Source organism: Oncorhynchus clarkii, chromosome 16, assembly GCF_045791955.1.
Source record: "Oncorhynchus clarkii lewisi isolate Uvic-CL-2024 chromosome 16, UVic_Ocla_1.0, whole genome shotgun sequence".
Taxonomy (NCBI): Eukaryota; Metazoa; Chordata; class Actinopteri; order Salmoniformes; family Salmonidae; genus Oncorhynchus; species Oncorhynchus clarkii.
Genome location: NC_092162.1, coordinates 25,255,388 through 25,274,754, shown reverse-complemented (window position 1 = coordinate 25,274,754; position 19,367 = coordinate 25,255,388). Strand labels below are relative to the sequence as shown.

Below are 19,367 nucleotides of genomic sequence, written 5' to 3'. Positions count from 1 at the left end.
GGTTAACTTTGCTATTATGCACATAGCAACATGGTCTAGGAAAAGGCACCAATTCAAAGGCACGCTCATGTTTCAGAACAGCGGGCAGCAACCACTATCAAACGAGGGAGAAAGCGCATTTTTTATAAAATATATTTTAAAAATTATTAGTGTCGTACCATTGTCCTTAACCATATGCAATTTCAGTAGCACATGCCTTAGTGATGGACTGCGCCATCCCCACAGCCTCCACAATGGAGTAGTCCACTCAGATAGGTGTCTTGTACATCATGATTATTATTTTTTTGCTCAACTAAAGAAATCTCGGTCAAACAACAAACAGCCTATCGACCAGACGACTAAATTGGGTCAACCCTAGTGAGAATGTCTTTATATGTGTGTACCTATGCAGTTGAAGGTGCTGTCCGGGTCCACTCTGTATCCAGGTCTACAGGAGCAGATGAAGCCGGTCCTGTTCAGGTTGGTACATTCGTGCTTACACAGTTTCTCCTCACAGGTCCGGTCATGGCCAAAATCTGAAACGGGGCACACAATGGGTCACTTTCTCCATTTGTCTAAATCAGCTTTTGATAAGATCACAGTAATAAACAATTGTTTAAAGTGAAGGATTCTGGTTCAGGCTATGAAAGTAGGATTAAACCCAATCCCCGAGGCCCACCAGCCATTCCATAATTTAGTTGTACTCCAACACTTGCACACCCTTTGCTGATTAGTTCACTAGTTTCAGTGGTGTTTGAATACATCAAATACATGGAATTGCGGTGGAGAAAAGTTGAGGTAAATTACCTACATTACATAATAGATCATGTGAAGACAGCATCTGCATAAGGACAATGCATCTTCACTCATACATTTTAAATGTGTTAGTTTGTCAAATATGTTGTTTAATTCCGCCCAAAGTGTGTTTCATTTCATTCAAACCTTGCTATACAAGTACCATCAACTTCACCTTCAACAGTTTCAAGTGTTTGTCTTTTCAGTTTGAGTGTGTTGATTTTCATTACTGTGTTAATTATTGATCTTAGTTATTGTGTGTTGCTTTGGAATGGTGTCTGTTTGAACAGTGTAGGAGACATACTTAGTGAAAGGTGGTAGACATGCTTTTATGCTCTGCAGGAAAGTTTGTTGATTTTATAACCTTTAGCATTGTTTTTTATTTTTGTTTTTTATTTCACCTTTATTTAACCAGGTTGGCCAGTTGAGAACAAGTTCTCATTTACAACAACTGCGACAAGATAAAGCAAAGCAGTGCGACAAAAAACAATAACAACAGAGTTACAAATGGCATAAACAAAACGTACAGTCAGTAACACAACAGCAAAAATGTACAGTGTGAGCAAATGTAGAAGATTAGGGAGGTAAAGAAATAAATAGGCCATAGAGGCGAAATAATTACAATTTAGCATTAACACAGGAGTGATAGATGTGCAGATGATGATGTGCAAGTAGAGATACTGGGGTGCAAAAGAGCAAAAAGATAAATAACAATATGGGGATGAGGTAGTTGTGTGTGCTATTTACAGATTGGCTCTGTACAGGTACAGTGATTGGTAAGCTGCTCTGACAGCTGATGCTTAAAGTTAGAGAGAGAGAGAGAGAGACAGAGGGAGCTACAAGTCTCCAGCTTTGTGATTTTTGCAATTCGTTCCAGTCGTTGGCAGCAGAGAATTGGAAGGAAGAGCGGCCAAAGTAGGTGTTAGCTTTGGGGATGACCAGTGAAATACACCTGCTGGAGCACGTGCTACGGGTGGGTGTTGCTATGGTGACCAGTGAGCTGAGATAAGGTGGGACTTTACCTAGCAAAGGCTTATAGATGACCTGGGGCCAGTGGGTTTGGCGACGAATATGTAGCGAGGGCCAGCCAACGAGAGCATACAGGTCACCGGTGGGTAGTATGTGGGGCTTTGGTGACAAAACAGATGGCACTGTTTGCTGAGTAGAGTGTTGGAGGCTATTTTGTAAATGACATCGCCGAAGTCAAGGATCGGTAGTATAGTCAGTTTTACGAGGGTATTGACAGTGATGAGGGGTGGTCGTTTGACCGCGGACCCATTACTGAGGCAGTGATCGCTGAGATCACAGCAGAGGTGTATTTAGAGGGCAAGTTGGTCAGGATGATATCTAAGAGGATGCCCATGGTTACGGATTTAGGGTTGTACCGGGTAGGTTCCTTGATAATTTGTGTGAGATTGAGGGAATCTAGATTAGATTGTAGGACGGCCAGCTTAGATTGTACATATCCCAGTTTAGTTCACCTATCAGTACAAACTCTGAAGAAAGATGGGGGGCAATCAATTCACATATGGTGTCCAGGGCACAGCTAGGGGCTGATGGGGGTCTATAACAAGCAGCAACGGTGAGAGACTTGTTTCTGGAAAGGTGGATTTTTAAAAGTAGAAGCTCGAATTGTTTGGGCACAGACCTGGATAGTATGACAGAACTCTACAGGCTATCGCTGCAGTAGATTGCAACTCCGCCCCCTTTGGCAGTTATATCTTGTCGGAAAATGCTGTAGTTGGGGATGGAAATGTAAGAATTTTTGGTGGCCTTCCTAAGCCAGGATTCGGACATGGCTAAGACATCAGGGTTGGCAGAGTGTGCTAAAGCAGTGAATAAAATAAACTTAGGGAGTAGGCTTCTGATGTTAACATGCATGAAACCAAGGCTTTTATGGTTACAGAAGTCAACAAATGAGAGCGCCTGGGGAACAGGTGTGGTGCTGGGGGCTGCAGGGCCTGGGTTAACCTCGACATCACCAGAGGAATAGAGGAGGAGTAGGATAAGGGTATGGCTAAAAGCTATAAGAACTGGTCGCCTAGTGCATTTGGAACAGAGAGTAAAAGTGGCAGATTTCTGGGCATGGTAGAATAGATTCAGGGCATAATGTACAGACAAGGGTATGGTAGGATGTGGGAACAGTGGAGTAAACCTAGGCATTGAGTGACGATGAGAGGTTTTGTCTCTAGAGGCACCAGTTAAGCCATGTGAGGTCACCGCATGTGTGGGGGGAGGTGGGACAAAAGGGCTCTCTAAGTAAGGCATGCTGGGCAGGGCTGGGGGCTCTACAGTAAAATAAGACAATAATAACTAACCAAAACAACAATAGACAAGGCATATTGACATTAGGGAGAGGCATGTAGGGTCCAATGAGTCAGGGAGCCTTCGATAGCCACTACTACGCTAGGCGAGCTGGAGACATGGCGATTCAGAGCTAGTGGGGCGGGAATAGCAGATGGGCTTCGGCAACGTCGCAACGGAAAAGCCTGCTGAAAACACCTCGGGCGATTACGTCGGCAGACCAGTCGTGATAGATCGGTGGTGTTCCGTGTCGGCAATAAAGGGTCCATGCCAATTGGCAAAAGAGGTATAGTAGACCAAGAATTAGCTGGTAGACCTCTTTGGCTAGCCGGGAGAAGGCCTAGCTCGAAGCTAGCTCAAGGCTAACTGGTGCTTGCTTCGGGACAGGTGTGTTAACCAGCAATAGCCACTCGATTGCAGCTAGCTAGCTGTGACGATCCGGTGTAATGGTCCAGGGCTTGCTGCAAGAATCCGGTGATGAGGTAGAGAAAAAGCAGTCCGATATGCTCTGGGTTGATATCGCGCTGTGCAGACTGGCAGGTATTGACCGAGCTGAAACTGGCTGGTGTCCGAGTTAACGGTGAAGACCGCTAGCAGGGGCTAACTGACTACTAGCTAGTTAGCTGGCTAGCTTCTGATGGGGGTTCCGATTCTAAAGTATAAAAATAGCAGAACCGTATGACATTGGGTGAGGTGGGTTGCAGGAAAGTATATTCAGTTCGTAGATGGAAAGTGAGATTAAAATATATATGGAAAAAAGCGAGGAAAACGACCATTTACACAGGACAAGACAAACACGTCCGACTGCTACGCCATCTTGGATCAATAGCCTGTATTTTAACCAATTTTTTAACCCATTCGTTTTACAATAATTATTTACAGATTTAGAAAATGTTTCCAGTCCATTTACCATTTTAATAAGCCTCTTAGTGTGCATGGGTACGGCCAGTTCCTTCACAGATACAGTTGAAGTCAGTCGAAGCATACATACACCTTAGCCAAATACATTTAAACTCAGTTTTTCACAATTCCTGACATTTAATCCTAGTAAAAATTCCCCGTTTTAGGCCAGTTTATTTTAAGAATGTGAAATGTCAGAATAATAGTAGAGAGAATGATTTATTTAATTTTATTTATTTTATCACATTCCCAGTTGGTCAGAAGTTTACATACAATCATTTAGTATTTGGTAGAATTGCCTTTAAATTGTTTAACTTGGGTCAAACGTTTTGGGTAGACTTCCACAAGCTTCCCACAATAATGACAGAGCTGGTGTAACTTAGTCAGGTTTGTAGGCCTCCTTGCTCGCACACGCTTTTTCAGTTCTGCCCACAAATTTTCTATAGCATTGAGATCATGGCTTTGTGATGGTCACTCCAATACCTTGACTTTGTTGTCCTTAAGCCATCTTGCCACAACTTTGGAAGTATGCTTGGGGTCATTGTCCATTTGGACCCATTGAGATGTTGCTTCAATATATCCACATAATTTTCCTTCCTTATGTTGCCATCTATTTTGTGAAGTGCACCAGTCCCCCCTGCAGCAAAGCACCCCCACAACATGATGCTGCCACCCCCATGCTTCACCGTGTTCTTTGGCTTGTTCTTTGGCCTTTTTCCTCCAAACATAACGATGACCATTATGGCCAAACAGTTCTATTTTTGTTTCATCAGACCAGAGGACATTTCTCCAAAAAGTATGATCTTTGTCCCCATGTGCAGTTGCAAACCGTAGTCTGGCTTTTTTTATAGAGAGGTTTGGAGCAGTGGCTTCTTCCTTGCTGAGTGGCCTTTCAGGTTATGTCGATATAGGACTCGTTTTACTGTGGATATAGATACTTTCGGACCTGTTTCCTCCAGCATCTTCACAAGGTCCTTTGCTGTTGTACTGGGATTGATTTGCACGTTTCACACCAAAGTACATTCATCTCTAGGAGACAGAACGTGTCTTCTTCCTGAGCGGTATGACGGCTGCGTGGTCCCATGGTGTTTATACTTGCGTACTATTGTTTGTACAGATGAACGTGGTACCTTCATGCGTTCTACAATTTTTTAAATCTGAGGCTGATTTCTTTTGATTTTCCCATGATTTCAAGCAAAGAGGCACTGAGTTTGAAGGTAGGCCTTGAAATACATCCACAATTACACCTCCAATTAACTAAAATTATGTCAATTAGCCTATCAGAAGCTTCTAAAGCCATGGCATCATTTTCTGTAATTTTCCAAGCTGTTTAAAGGCACAGTCAACTTAGTGTATGTAAACTTCTGACCCACTGGAATTGTGATACAGTGAATTATAAGTGAGTAATCTGTCTGTAAACAGTTGTTGTAAAAATTACTTGTGTCATGCACAAAGTACAGGTCCTAACCGACTTAAAGAACTATAGTTTGTTAACAAGAAATTTGTGGAGTGGTTGAAAAACTAGTTTTAATGACTCCAACCTAAGTGTATGGAAACTTCCGACTTCAAATGTACATTGCAGATCATGTTTACTCATTTGTAATGTATCAACAACGTAATACAAATAATTATGAGCAATGGGTTTTGCTCTCTCAGAAGATTCATGTTGTGAGAGAGTGATGTTGAACTCACTGCAGCCTATCTCGTCAGTGAGGTCCCCACAGTTGTCATTGTGGTCACACACATAGGGCAGGGCAACACACTGTCCATTGGTACATTTGAACTCCTGGAGCGTGCAAGGAGCCAGGGTGGGCTCACGGCCTGTAAGGAAACACACACACACACACACATGCTAGGATGAGCACACACACACAGACGCTAGGATGAGCACACACACACGCACGCTAGGATGAGCACACGCACACGCTAGGATGAGCACACACACACGCTAGGATGAGCACACACACACGCTAGGATGAGCACACACACACAGGCACACAAATATTTAAAACACAATGAAAAGGTGCATTCAACTCTTAATGTATTTTTTTGTCTCATCCTGTTGTACCCCCAAAAATATTACAAAACTACCTAAATTCATAACAGCAATCTCGTCTAAAAATAATTTGCCTAGATTGATTTTTATGCCGGATTGTACAACAATGAAACAAATAACTACTTTTGTTTTATCTCTAATATTGTTGTTTCAATAGGGATAAATGCTGCCCCTCTTGCCTTTCACCCTTCATTCGAGATTAAGTCACTGAGTGCCTGTCCATCTGCACTTTAACATAGAGGGTCATCTAACAAAGTCATTATCCATGGAATGTTCGGGAAGATTCCATTGGAAAAAGTACACTGAGCGTACAAAACATGCTCTTTCCATGACATGACCAGCTGAATCCAAGTGAAAGCTATGATCCCTTATTGATGTCACCTGTTAAATACACTTCAATCAGTTTAGATGAAGGGGAGGAGACAGGTTAAATAAGGATTTTTGAGACAATTGAGACATGGATTGTGTATATGTGCAATTCAGAGGGTGAATGGGCAAGACAAAAGATTTAAGTGCCTTTGAACGGGGTATGGAAGTTGGTGCCAGGCGCACTGGTTTTGAGTGCTCCAAGAACTGCAACGCTGCTAGGTCTTTCATGTTCAAGTTTCCTGTGTGTATCAAGAATGGTCCACTACCCAAAGGACATCTAGCCAACTTGACACAACTGTGGAAAGCATCGGAGCCAACATGTGCCAGCATCCCTGTGGTAAGCTTTCGACACCTTGTAGTCCATGGCCCAACAAATTTAGTCTGTTCTGGGGGCAACAGGGCAACTCAATATTAAGAAGGTGTTCCTAATGTTTTTTACACTCAGTGCATATTGCAATACATTTTCAAATATAAGGGCTGTGTTCACTGAACCTTGACCTAATGAATATTTGGGTTAGGGATACGTTCACGCAAACATAATCATAATACTATTTGCATAAGGGCAAATAAGTCATAAGGGCTGTTTTAACTAAACCTAGATAAACCCCAATATGTTGCACTAGGGCTATGTTCACTTCACTAAACATCACTACAGGTTGCATTATTTCTGCGTTTATTGAACCTAACCTCCACAACATATTGCATTAGGGCAGCATTCACAAATGTTGCGTTGGGGGTGCGTTGCTTACAGAGGTCCTCCTTCTCATCACTTCCGTCCCCACAGTCGTCCTTCTGGTTACACAGATTCCCAGAGTAGATGCAGTAGCCGTTAGCGCAGCGGAACCTCGATGGCATCTCACAGGTGATGTTCACTGGCAAACAACACCAAAGGAGGAAATGGGTATTAATTAATTTGACAAACATACACACACACACGACTGTATTTCTACAGTATTATTGGTTGCCCTGAGCCCTATACTACGAATTTAGCGAGGTAAATTTGGTCAACTCTGGATAACCGATGACACGAAAGTGGCTCACTTTTTCAATTATAATGAATGAAGGGTTTGAGCCGTGAGTTGGGGACCAATCAAATTAGATTCCCTCCGTTTGCAAAGACTGCATCATCATCCCATCAGACGACTGATTAAATATTTCATTAATCAAATGTTTTTGTGTGTTAAAATTATAAATATTCAAATACATACAGTGGGGTCTGAAATCATTGACAGCCTTGATAAAGATGAGCAAAAATTACTGAAAAAAACAACAATTAATATACTGAGGGCTTTATTTTCGGCTGGCGGTAGGAAGTGCAAGTGTCAAACGCATATTAGTTTCAAATCAAATGTTATTAGTCACATGCGCCAAATACAGTGAAACGCTTACTTACAAGCCCCTAACCAACAATGCAGTTAAAAAAAATACGAATAAGAAATAAAAGGAACAAGTAATTGAAGAGCAGCAGTAAAATAACAATAACGAGAGTATATACAAGGGATACCGGTACTGAGTCAATGTGCGGGGGCACCGGTTAGTCAATAAAAAAAGTGGTCAGATGAAGCAAATGCTAAGCTACAGGACAGTTTTGCTAGCACAGACTGGAATACGTTCCGGGATTCTTACGATGGCAATGAGGAGTACATCACATCAGTCATTGGTTTCATCAATAAGTGCATCGATGACGTTGTCCCCACAGTGAACGTACATACATACCCCAACCAGAAGCCATGGATTACAAGCAACATCCGCACTGAGCTAAAGGATAGAGCTGCTGCTTTCAAGGAGCGGGACTCTAAACCGGAAGCTTATAAGAAATCCCGCTATGCCCTCCGACAAACCATCAAACAGGCAAAGCGTTAATACAGGACTAAGATCATATCGTACTACACCAGCTCCGACGCTCGTCGTATGTGGCAGGGCTTGCAAAACCATTACAGACTACAAATGGGAAGCACAGCCGAGAGCTGCCCAGTGACACGAGCCTACCAGACAAGCTAAACTACTTCTATGCTCGTTTCAAGGCAAATAACACTGAAAGGCATGAGAGCACCAGCTGTTCAGAATGACTGTGATCACGCTCTCAGCAGCCGATGTGAGTAAGACCTTTAAACAGGTCAACATTCACAAGGCTGCTGGGCCAGACAGATTACCATACTGCGAGCTTGCGCTGACCAACTGGCAAGTGTCCTCACTGACATTTTCAACCTCTCCCTGTCCGAGTCTGTAATACCAACATGTTTTAAGCAGACCACCATGGTGCCTGTGCCCAAGAACACTAAGGTAACATGCCTAAATGACTACCGACCCCTAGCACTAACATCTCTAGCCATGAAGTGCTTCGAAAGGCTGGTCATGGGTAGGTAACAACCCATCTGCCAAGCTGATACTCAACACAGGGGCCCCTCAGGGGAACGTACTCAGTCCCCTCCTGTACTTCCTGTTCACTCATGACTGCACGGCCAGACACGACTCCAACACCACACCGTCATTAAATTTGCCGATGACACAACAGTGGTAATCCTGATCACAGACAACTACAAAACAGCCTATAGGGAGGAGGTCAGAGACCTGGCTGTGTGGTGCAAGGACAGCAACCCCTCCCTCAACGTGATCAAGACAAAGGAGATGCTTGTGGACTACAGGAAAGGGAGGAACCGAGCACGCCCCCATTCTCATCGACGTGGCTGTAGTTGAGCATGTTGAGAGCTTCAAGTTCCTTGGTGTCCACATCACCAACAAACTAACATGGTCCAAGCACACCAAGACAGTCACGAAGAGGGCACGACAAATCCTATTCCCCCTCAGGAGACCTGAAAAGATTTGGCATGGGTCCTCAGATCCTCAAAAGGTTCTACAGCTGCAACATCGAGAGCAACCATCGATGCAACAACTGTTCGGCCTCCGACCGCAAGGCACTACAGAGGGTAGTGCGTACGGCCCAGTACATCACTGGGACCAAGCTTCCTGCCATCCAGGACCTCTAATCAGGTGATGTCAGAGGAAGGCCCTAAAAATTGTCAAAGACTACAGCCACCCTAGTCATAGACTGTTCTCTCTGCTACCGCACGGCAAGCAGTACCGGAGCGCCATGGCTAGGTCCAAGAGGCTTCTAAACAGCTTCTAAGCCATAAGCCATAAGCCTCCTGAACATCTAGTCAAATGGCTACCCAGACTATTTGCATTGCCTCCCCCTTTTTACTCCACTGCTACTCTCCACTGCTACTTTAATAACTCTACTTATATGTACATACTACCTCTACTAACCGGTGCCCGTGCACATTGACTCTGTATCAGTGCCCCCCTGTATAGTCTCACTATTGTTATTTTACTGCTGTTCTTTAAAAGTGCCATTTGATGACGTTATCAAAAGTTTAAAAAAAATAAAATCAGTGATTTTAAAACACTTTGAGATTCACAATGACAAGGGGAACAAAACTCATTGCAGGTTTTGAAAATCATTTAAAAAAAACGTATAATCCTACTCGATCATGTCATAGAGTACGACTTAATGTCCTTTCTTTTTATATTTTTATCCAAAGAAAGTAGAAATGTGCCGTTTTCACATTATATGTACATATTATGTAGACACGGGTATGGTGCTGGAGATAATGAATAGGCGGTTGAAAAGTGGTGGAATTGCCCTTTAAGTAGTCTGCCATGAAAAGGAGACCAGAAGACATAACCAAATAAATGCCATCATCTTAAGAGAGTTTTTTGAGTGTGTGTGTGTGTATGTTAGGGAGTACTTGCATGTGTGTGTGTCTTACAACATAAGATGAGCTCCTCGTCGGAGTGGTCTCCACAGTCGTCATTGCCGTCACACACCCAGTTCTCATACACACACAGCTTGTTCGCACACTGGAACTGGTGGTTGGGACACCAGCGGCCCCCTGGGTAACGGGTCGCTATGGTTTGGAGAAAAGGTAGGGAATGAGAGATGTATTTGCATACCATTTTTTAAAAATAGCGAAATGGCTAGCATTGGTACTGAATATAAGATCAGCATCAACTCACCATCAGTACGACCAAGAATATGTTTTTCGCGACGCGGATCCTGTGTTCTGCCTTACAAACAGGACAACGGAGTGGATCCTATGCAGCGACCCAAAAAAACGACTCCGAAAGAGAGGGAAACGAGGCGGTCTTCTGGTCAGACTCCGGAGACGGGCACAGCGCGCACCACTCCCTAGCATTCTTCTTGCCAATGTCCAGTCTCTTGACAACAAGGTTGATGAAATCCGAGCAAGGGTAGCATTCCAGAGGGACATCAGAGACTGTAACGTTCTTTGCTTCACGGAAACGTGGCTTACTGGAGAGACGCAATCCGAAGCGGTGCAGCCAACAGGTTTCTCCACGCATCGCGCAGACAGGAAAAAACATCTTTCTGGTAAAAAGAGGGGCGGGGGCGTATGCCTTATGACTAACGTGACATGGTGCGATGAAAGAAACATACAGGAACTCAAATCCTTCTGTTCACCTGATTTAGAATTCCTCACAATCAAATGTAGACCGCATTATCTACCAAGAGAATTCTCTTCGATTATAATCACAGCCGTATATATCCCCCCCCAAGCAGACACATCGATGGCTCTGAACGAACTTTATTTAACTCTCTGCAAACTGGAAACAATTTATCCGGAGGCTGCATTCATTGTAGCTGGGGATTTTAACAAGGCTAATCTGAAAACAAGACTCCCCAAATTTTATCAGCATATCGATTGCGCAACCAGGGGAGGAAAGACCTTGGACCATTGTTACTCTAACTTCCGCGACGCATATAAGGCCCTGCCCCGCCCCCCTTTCGGAAAAGCTGACCACGACTCCATTTTGTTGATCCCTGCCTACAGACAGAAACTAAAACAAGAGGCTCCCACGCTGAGGTCTGTCCAACGCTGTGGCAAAATGGCTGGTAAAGGTGTAGAGAAATGGCTAGCATTGGTTAAGCAATATAGCGAAATGGCTAGCCTTGGGGTAGTGAAATGGCTCGCTAACTGAAACAGTTCCTCTTGTAGAGACTTACGACAGGAGCTCTCGTCAGAGATGTCCAAGCAGTCTGGTCGTCCGTCACATTGAAGAGCGGCGGGGATACAATGACCCGACAGACACTGGAAATACCCTGGACGACATGTCTTCAACTCTGTGTGTGAGAGGAAGGTAGAGTGACCAGTTGAGTGTGTATATGTGAGAGAGAGGCATATAGAATGAGAGAAAAGAGAGCAAGAAAGTGGGAGAAGAGAGTGGAGAGAAGAGATATAGTGGTCCATCTCACCACAGTCGCGCTCGTCTGAGTTGTCCCCACAGTCGTTGTCATGGTCACACACCCAGTTTCCAGGTATGCACTGCTGGTTGTCACAGCGATACTCGCTCTCCGAGCACGGCCTTGGCACTGTGAATGAACACGCACACATAAACTCTTCACTGTTTCTCTCTTTACACTATTTTGAAGGATTATATGGTTACGGAGGGGAACTCTATTTGATGGTTACGGAGTTGAAACCTATTAGATGGTTATGGAGTTTATTTAATTAGGATCCCCATTAGCTTCTGCACATGCAGCCGCTACTCTTCTTGGGGTACATACAAAGATACATACAAAATACAGAACAGTAATAGACAAAAACAACATAAGATATTACAATATTACAATAATATTACAAAAAAAAACATTAAAAAATAAGAGTTATATTGTCACGTCTATTCCTGCTCCGGTGCTCGATGTCGCCAGTTTGCTAACCACCTGTCCTGGCAACCCATCATTATGCACACCTGGCAACCTTCATTACGCACACCTGCGCCTCATCATTAGGCACACCTAGACGTCATCACTTCCCTGATTACTTCCCCTTTATGTTCATCAGTTCTTAGGTATTATTGATTGTCTCTCACTTTCACTACGCTTCCCATGTTTGTTCTTTTGTATCTGTTCTGTATGAAACTCACATTCCGCACACATACACACACACACACAATAGTGTGGGGTCACTTAGAAATATCATTTTTTTTGTTTAAGAAAAGCACATTATTTGTCCATTAAAATAACATCAAATTGGCCTCTCGGGTGGCGCAGTGGTCTAAGAGATTCTGGATTCGAGCCCAGGCTCTGCCGCAGCCGGCCGCGGCCGGGAGGTCCATGGGGCGATGCACAATTGGCCCAGCATCGTCCGGGTTAGGGAGGTTTTGGCTGGCAGGGATATCCTTGTCTCATCGCGCACTAGCGACTCCTGTGGAGGGCCGTGCACAGTGCACGCTGACCAGGTCGCCAGGTGTTTCCTCTGACACATTGGTGTGGCTGGCTTCTGGGTTGGATGTGCGTTGTGTCAAGTAGCAGTGCGGCTAGGTTGGGTTGTGTTTCGGAGGACGCATGGCTGTCAACCTTCGCCTCTCCTGAGTCAGTACGGGAGTTGCAGCGATGGGACAAGACTGTAACTACTACCAATAGATTATGCCACCCGATATCCCGAGGCCCATTCCCCTATGGGTAGCAGTCTCCAAGGGAATCACCCGGAAACTATTCCACCTCTTCAGCCGGCTGGGCATCCCGAACAAGATCCTGACCGACCAAGGTACCGAGTTCATGTCCTGACTAATGTAATATTTGTGTGCTCTCCTACAGCTAAGGCAGATTCGGACCTGTGGTTGCAGGTCAGACGCCGGACCTGTGCCTTGCGGTCAGACGCCGAGCAATTGCTGTACCAAGCAGTGATCCACAGATGGATGGACTCAAACAAATGCTGTGGACCAGCTACTACCCTACCTAATGTTCTCGATCCGAGAAGTGCCCCAGGCCTGCACTGGGTTTTCCCGTTTTGAACTCCTCTACGGGAGGAATCCACGCGGCATACTGGATCTTGCCAAGGAGGTGTGGGCCAATGGTAAGGGAACATATGGAGAAGGCCCAGTGCGCCCAAGCCTACAATCGGGGTACCCAGCACCGAGAGTTCCATGACGGTGACAAAGTTCTAGTTTTAATCCCCACCGCAGAAAGTAAGTTCCTGGCAATATGGCACAGGCCATACGAGGTGACAGAAAAGCTGGGACCTGTAAATTACCGCTTACCGTAGCCAGGGAGACAGAAACCCCAACAGATTTACGTGAACCTATTGAAGAGATGGCACGTGAGGACAGCCTTTGCCATGTTGTGGTCAAAACCCAGGACGTCACTGGTCCCGAGCAATGAGGACCCCTTTCCCAGGTGCGCCCCGCCCCCAACAATATACATGACACAACAAAAATACTATTTACACACTTCATATATTCATATTCTTATATACAGTACAGTTAAATCAGATCTTTAGAAAGAGGAGAGACGATGTGATACAAGATGTTTTTTAAAGCTAATCTCGCTTTTTGCCTGAGTACCCTCTGGTGGCAGAGCATTCCATGCACAATGACATGGCTCTATACATAACTGAGCGACACTTTAAATCTGTTTTTGGATTAGGTACCGTGAAGAAACCCATAGTGGCGTCTGTTTGAAGTGTATGCAAATTTATTACACAAGTGGTTAGGCATTTTCAATACACAAAAAAATCTTAAAAATACAAGAAGTAATGTAGTCAACTTCGCCTCAACCCGCAACCATGAAAGACTATCATGCTTGTTGTTGATGTTAGTTATGTTTGTGCAGTTAAGAGCAAGGCGTGCTGGTTTGTTTTGAGCCAGCTGCAGCTTTGCTAGGTCTATCTTCGTTGCAAATGACCATATTGCCAGACAGTAATCAAGATGGGACAAGATCAAAACCTGAACAACATGTACAGTTGATCTGTGTCAAAAACACATTTTTATAACAGACATACTGTACCTCCCCCCATCTTCACAATCATTTTGTCAATATGACTTGACCATGACAATTGACCATCCAATGTTACTCCTAGGAGCTCAAGCTTCTTCAACTTGTTCAATTATAACACCATGAGGATAGTACCATTTTCAATTTTCACCTAAAATGACATACCCAACTCTAACTGCCTGTAGCTCAGGACCTGAAGCAAGGATATGCATATTCTTATTCTTGATATATTTGGGCAGGTAAAAATCTGAGTGGCTGGTAAATTTTTTAAATCTACCTGCCACAGTTGCTGGTGTACCTGCGGGTTACCGCACTGTACACATCTGATGTTAGAGAAGCTCCCATTGAAGAATACTCTCTGGGTTCTGTAAGTAACTCTCCAACCATGTGATGGCAAGTGATGTAAAGCCATAACAAGTGAGTTTTTAAAAAACAAATTATGATCAATAACATCAGGCTGCACTGAAATCTAACAATACAGCTTCAACTATCATCTTATTATACATTCATTTGAGTCAGTGCAGTACAAGTTGAGTGCCCTTCCCTATATGCATGCTGAAAGTCAGTAGTTTGCTATTTTGTAAAAAAAAAAAAAAGAGTTTTGTATTGTTCAAACACAATTCTCTCCATTAGATTACTAAGAACAGGCATCAAACTGATTGGGCGGCTGTTAGAGCCAGCAAAGGGTGCTTTACTATTTTTAGGTAGTGGAATTACTTTAGCTTCCTTCCACAACTGTGGACACGCACTCCTTTAGGCTTTGGTTAAAGACATGGCAAATAGGGGTAACAATACAGTCTGCTAATGATTGGCTTTATCAAAAAGTTTTGTTATAAATTATCCATCAACTTCGATGAACGACAGAGTCATTATATTATGGGCAGAAAAACAAATGTAAGGTGTTGTCACACCCTGACCTTAGAGAGCCTGTTTATTTCTCTATTTGGTGAGGTCAGGGTGTGATTTGGGTGGGCATTCTAGTTTTCTATTTCTTTGTTGGCCGGGTATGGTTCCCAATCAGAGGCAGCTGTCTATCGTTGTCTCTGATTGGGAATCATACTTAGGCAGCCTGTTTTCCACCGGCGTTTGTAGGATCTTGTTTTTGCATTGTTGCTGTATAGCCCTGCAGAACTTTACGGTCGGTGATCTTGTGTTGTTTTCGGTGTTCATCTAAAATAAAGAAAGATGTAGACTTTCCACGCTGCGCTTTGGTCTCATTCTGACGACGGACGTAAACAGGTGCTCAATTCTTTCCCCATTGTTGATGTTGTTGATCTTGTTTTGGTAATACCATTTATTTTTTAAAGTTTAGTCACAGCATTTCTCAAATGACAGTATGTAAACTAAATCAGCTGAGCAGTCTGACTTGTTTCCCACCTTTTTTGCATAATTTCTTTGAACCCTGTTAGATGGCTATGGAGTTGAATTCCATTAGGAGGGCTACAGAGTTGAATCGCATGAGAGGGCTACGAAGTTGATCCCTATTAGATGGTTATGTACAGTGCCTTGCAAAAGTATTCGGCCCCCTTGAACTTTGCGACCTTTTGCCACATTTCAGGCTTCAAACATAAAGATATAAAACTGTATTTTTTTGTGAAGAATCAACAACAAGTGGGACACAATCATGAAGTGGAACGACATTTATTGGATATTTCAAACTTTTTTAACAAATCAAAAACTGAAAAATTGGGCGTGCAAAATTATTCAGCCCCTTTACTTTCAGTGCAGCAAACTCTCTCCAGAAGTTCAGTGAGGATCTCTGAATGATCCAATGTTGACCTAAATGACTAATGATGATAAATACAATCCACCTGTGTGTAATCAAGTCTCCGTATAAATGCACCTGCACTGTGATAGTCTCAGAGGTCCGTTAAAAGCGCAGAGAGCATCATGAAGAACAAGGAACACACCAGGCAGGTCCGAGATACTTTTGTGAAGAAGTTTAAAGCCGGATTTGGATACGAAAAGATTTCCCAAGCTTTAAACATCCCAAGGAGCACTGTGCAAGCGATAATATTGAAATGGAAGGAGTATCAGACCACTGCAAATCTACCAAGACCTGGCCGTCCCTCTAAACTTTCAGCTCATACAAGGAGAAGACTGATCAAAGATGCAGCCAAGAGGCCCATGATCACTCTGGATGAACTGCAGAGATCTACAGCTGAGGTGGGAGACTCTGTCCATAGGACAACAATCAGTGGTATATTGCACAAATCTGGCCTTTATGGAAGAGTGGCAAGAAGAAAGCCATTTCTTAAAGATATCCATAAAAAGTGTCGTTTAAAGTTTGCCACAAGCCACCTGCGAGACACACCAAACATGTGGAAGAAGGTGCTCTGGTCAGATGAAACCAAAATTGAACTTTTTGGCAACAATGCAAAACGTTATGTTTGGCGTAAAAGCAACACAGCTGAACACACCATCCCCACTGTCAAACATGGTGGTGGCAGCATCATGGTTTGGGCCTGCTTTTCTTCAGCAGGGACAGGGAAGATGGTTAAAATTGATGGGAAGATGGATGGAGCCAAATACAGGACCATTCTGGAAGAAAACCTGATGGAGTCTGCAAAAGACCTGCGACTGGGACGGAGATTTGTCTTCCAACAAGACAATGATCCAAAACATAAAGCAACATCTACAATGGAATGGTTCAAAAATAAACATATCCAGGTGTTAGAATGGCCAAGTCAAAGTCCAGACCTGAATCCAATCGAGAATCTGTGGAAAGAACTGAAAACTGCTGTTCACAAATGCTCTCTATCCAACCTCACTGAACTCGAGCTGTTTTGCAAGGAGGAATGGGAAAAAATGTCAGTCTCTCGATGTGCAAAACTGATAGAGACATACCCCAAGCGACTTACAGCTGTAATCGCAGCAAAAGGTGGCGCTACAAAGTATTAACTTAAGGGGGCTGAATAATTTTGCACGCCCAATTTTTCAGTTTTTGATTTGTTAAAAAAGTTGGAAATATACAAAAATTTCGTTCCACTTCATGATTGTGTCCCACTTGTTGTTGATTCTTCACAAAAAAATACAGTTTTATATCTTTATGTTTGAAGCCTGAAATGTGGCAAAAGGTCGCAAAGTTCAAGGGGGCCGAATACTTTCACAAGGCACTGTAGTTGACCTCTACTCACCGCAGTCCCTCTCATCAGAGCCGTCACCACAGTCGTTGCTGCCGTCACACCTCCAGCGGATGGGCACACAGCGGTGGTTGTCACAACGAAAGTCTCCCAGGGGGTCACAGGTCAACGCCTCTGTGAATAGGTCAGGGGTCAGGTTAATGAGGGGTCAAATAGTTTGAAATTATCTATTTTAAGTTATTTAGTGAAATGTAAGGAAAAAGCAGGACCCGGAGCTTACAGAAATGTGATTGGTAGCCTGCTATACATTTTCTGTATCCATATTCAGACAATGTAACTTTGCCCTTATATCACAAGCACACACACACACCGCAGTTCTGCTCGTCAGTGTTGTCGATGCAGTCATTGGAGCCATCGCACACGGCCCAGGTGGGGATACAGCGGTAGTTGGTCTTACAGGAGAACTCTGTGAGCTCGTCGCAGTTATATTCTGGCCCCACTACAGAGGGAGGAGACAAAGGGATGAAGGGATAGATAGAGAAAAAAGATGGACGCAGTGAGTTTTTCTGCAAGACAGTGTTTTAAAAAATATATATATATTAAGCACTATGCAGATGACGGAGCACAATTCTCTCCTGATCCTATAAGTGCCACTGTTTCGGTACATAAAACATAAATTCATAATTAGCACCGAACAAAAAAATCCAGACTTATACAAACATAGCAAACTCACTGCAGATCTCGTAGGGCTCATCGGATCTATCTCCGCAGTCGTTCTGAGTGTCACACACATAGTTGGGCGGGATACACACTCCGTTTGCGCACGTGAACTGGCCCGGTCGGCATGTCTTCTGGGCACAGCCATCAGGATCCTCGTCACTCCCATCAGAACAGTCGATGATGCCGTCACAGTGCAGTGACACAGGGATGCACTGCTTGTTCTTACACTGGAACTGATTTTCTGCACACCTGTGGTCACCTAGGGGATTGAAGGATTGGGTGTTTTGATTCTAAGGCCACATCTCTGAAAGTTTTAGTTTATCTTGAGGGATCAGACTGGGTTGCCCCCCCCATGTTTGTTTGTAATCGCTATTAAAGACACTACAACAGAAAGAGCAACGAGAGCAGTTGAACAATCACACTGTGGGTTTCGGACGCTAGTAGAATGGTGGGATGGAAGTGGTGTGGTACAAATAGGTGGAATAGGGTTTTCGTACTGCAGAGGGCAGCGTCCTCATCTGAATTGTCACGGCAGTCAGCGTGTCCGTCACACAGGAAGCCAGGATAAGTGCAGTTCCCATCCTGGCACTGGAACTGACCAATTGGACAGTAGCGGGGCGGGCAGGTGAGGGGTTCGTCGGACCCGTCACCACAGTCGGACTGACCATCACACTTCCACCAGATGGAGACACACCTAGGGGATTAGAAGGAGAGATGGAGGGAGGTGGGAGAGTAAAGAGTTAACTCACTCACTTAATGAATTTAGACAACTGTGCAACCACACAAGTTATCAAGCAAATAGTCACATGGCTCCAAATACCCTTTTCCACACTCACCGAACCAAACTGTGCTCGCTCAAATATTTTACATTGTCCTTTTCAAGCAAGCTTAGTACAGCTTAGTTTGGCTCAGCTTGGTAGTGTGAAAAGCCCTAAATTGTACGGTTGTGTCAGTATCTGATCCCCCAAAAAACTGATTCAAATTCTACTACATGGAAAACAAATATTCCTGATAAGTGACATAAGTGACATAAATTCAGACTGACTTCTCGTTGTCTCCGCAGCGGAACTGGGTGCTGGAACAGTCGGCCACACACTGGATCTTGAAGCCCACGGAGAGGCCAATGAAGTGGTCTGGACACTCACACGTAGCGCTGGTCCCGCCAGGACCAATCAGACACAGGTGGCTACAGGTTAGGTGGTGTGTTGCACAAGGGTTATCGCCTAGGAAACACCAATCAGCAGCCATAAGAATGGACGCATCTATGATGGAAAGCTAATAATATTGTCCCGATGGACAATCAAGCCATTTTGAAAATGCTGTTATCCAGTAAGTGCATTCAACTAGGTTAGAGGAAAACAACCACATA

The 19,367-nt window shown here is 44.0% G+C and overlaps 1 protein-coding gene across 1 annotated transcript in view; it reads right to left on the bottom strand.

Annotated features, from left to right (window-relative positions):
- Positions 1-19,367, bottom strand: part of LOC139367538 (low density lipoprotein receptor-related protein 2b) — a 108,594-nt gene that overhangs the window by 17,071 nt on the left and 72,156 nt on the right. Inside the window, exons 57-67 of the mRNA XM_071105783.1 lie at positions 19,044-19,221; positions 18,496-18,692; positions 18,012-18,257; positions 17,649-17,777; positions 17,333-17,452; positions 11,676-11,792; positions 11,427-11,543; positions 10,174-10,311; positions 7,153-7,275; positions 5,671-5,799; positions 384-515 (exon numbers count right to left, since the gene is read on the bottom strand). Coding sequence (XP_070961884.1) covers positions 384-515; positions 5,671-5,799; positions 7,153-7,275; positions 10,174-10,311; positions 11,427-11,543; positions 11,676-11,792; positions 17,333-17,452; positions 17,649-17,777; positions 18,012-18,257; positions 18,496-18,692; positions 19,044-19,221 — 1,626 coding nt within the window. The remainder of the gene's footprint in view (positions 1-383; positions 516-5,670; positions 5,800-7,152; positions 7,276-10,173; positions 10,312-11,426; positions 11,544-11,675; positions 11,793-17,332; positions 17,453-17,648; positions 17,778-18,011; positions 18,258-18,495; positions 18,693-19,043; positions 19,222-19,367) is intronic.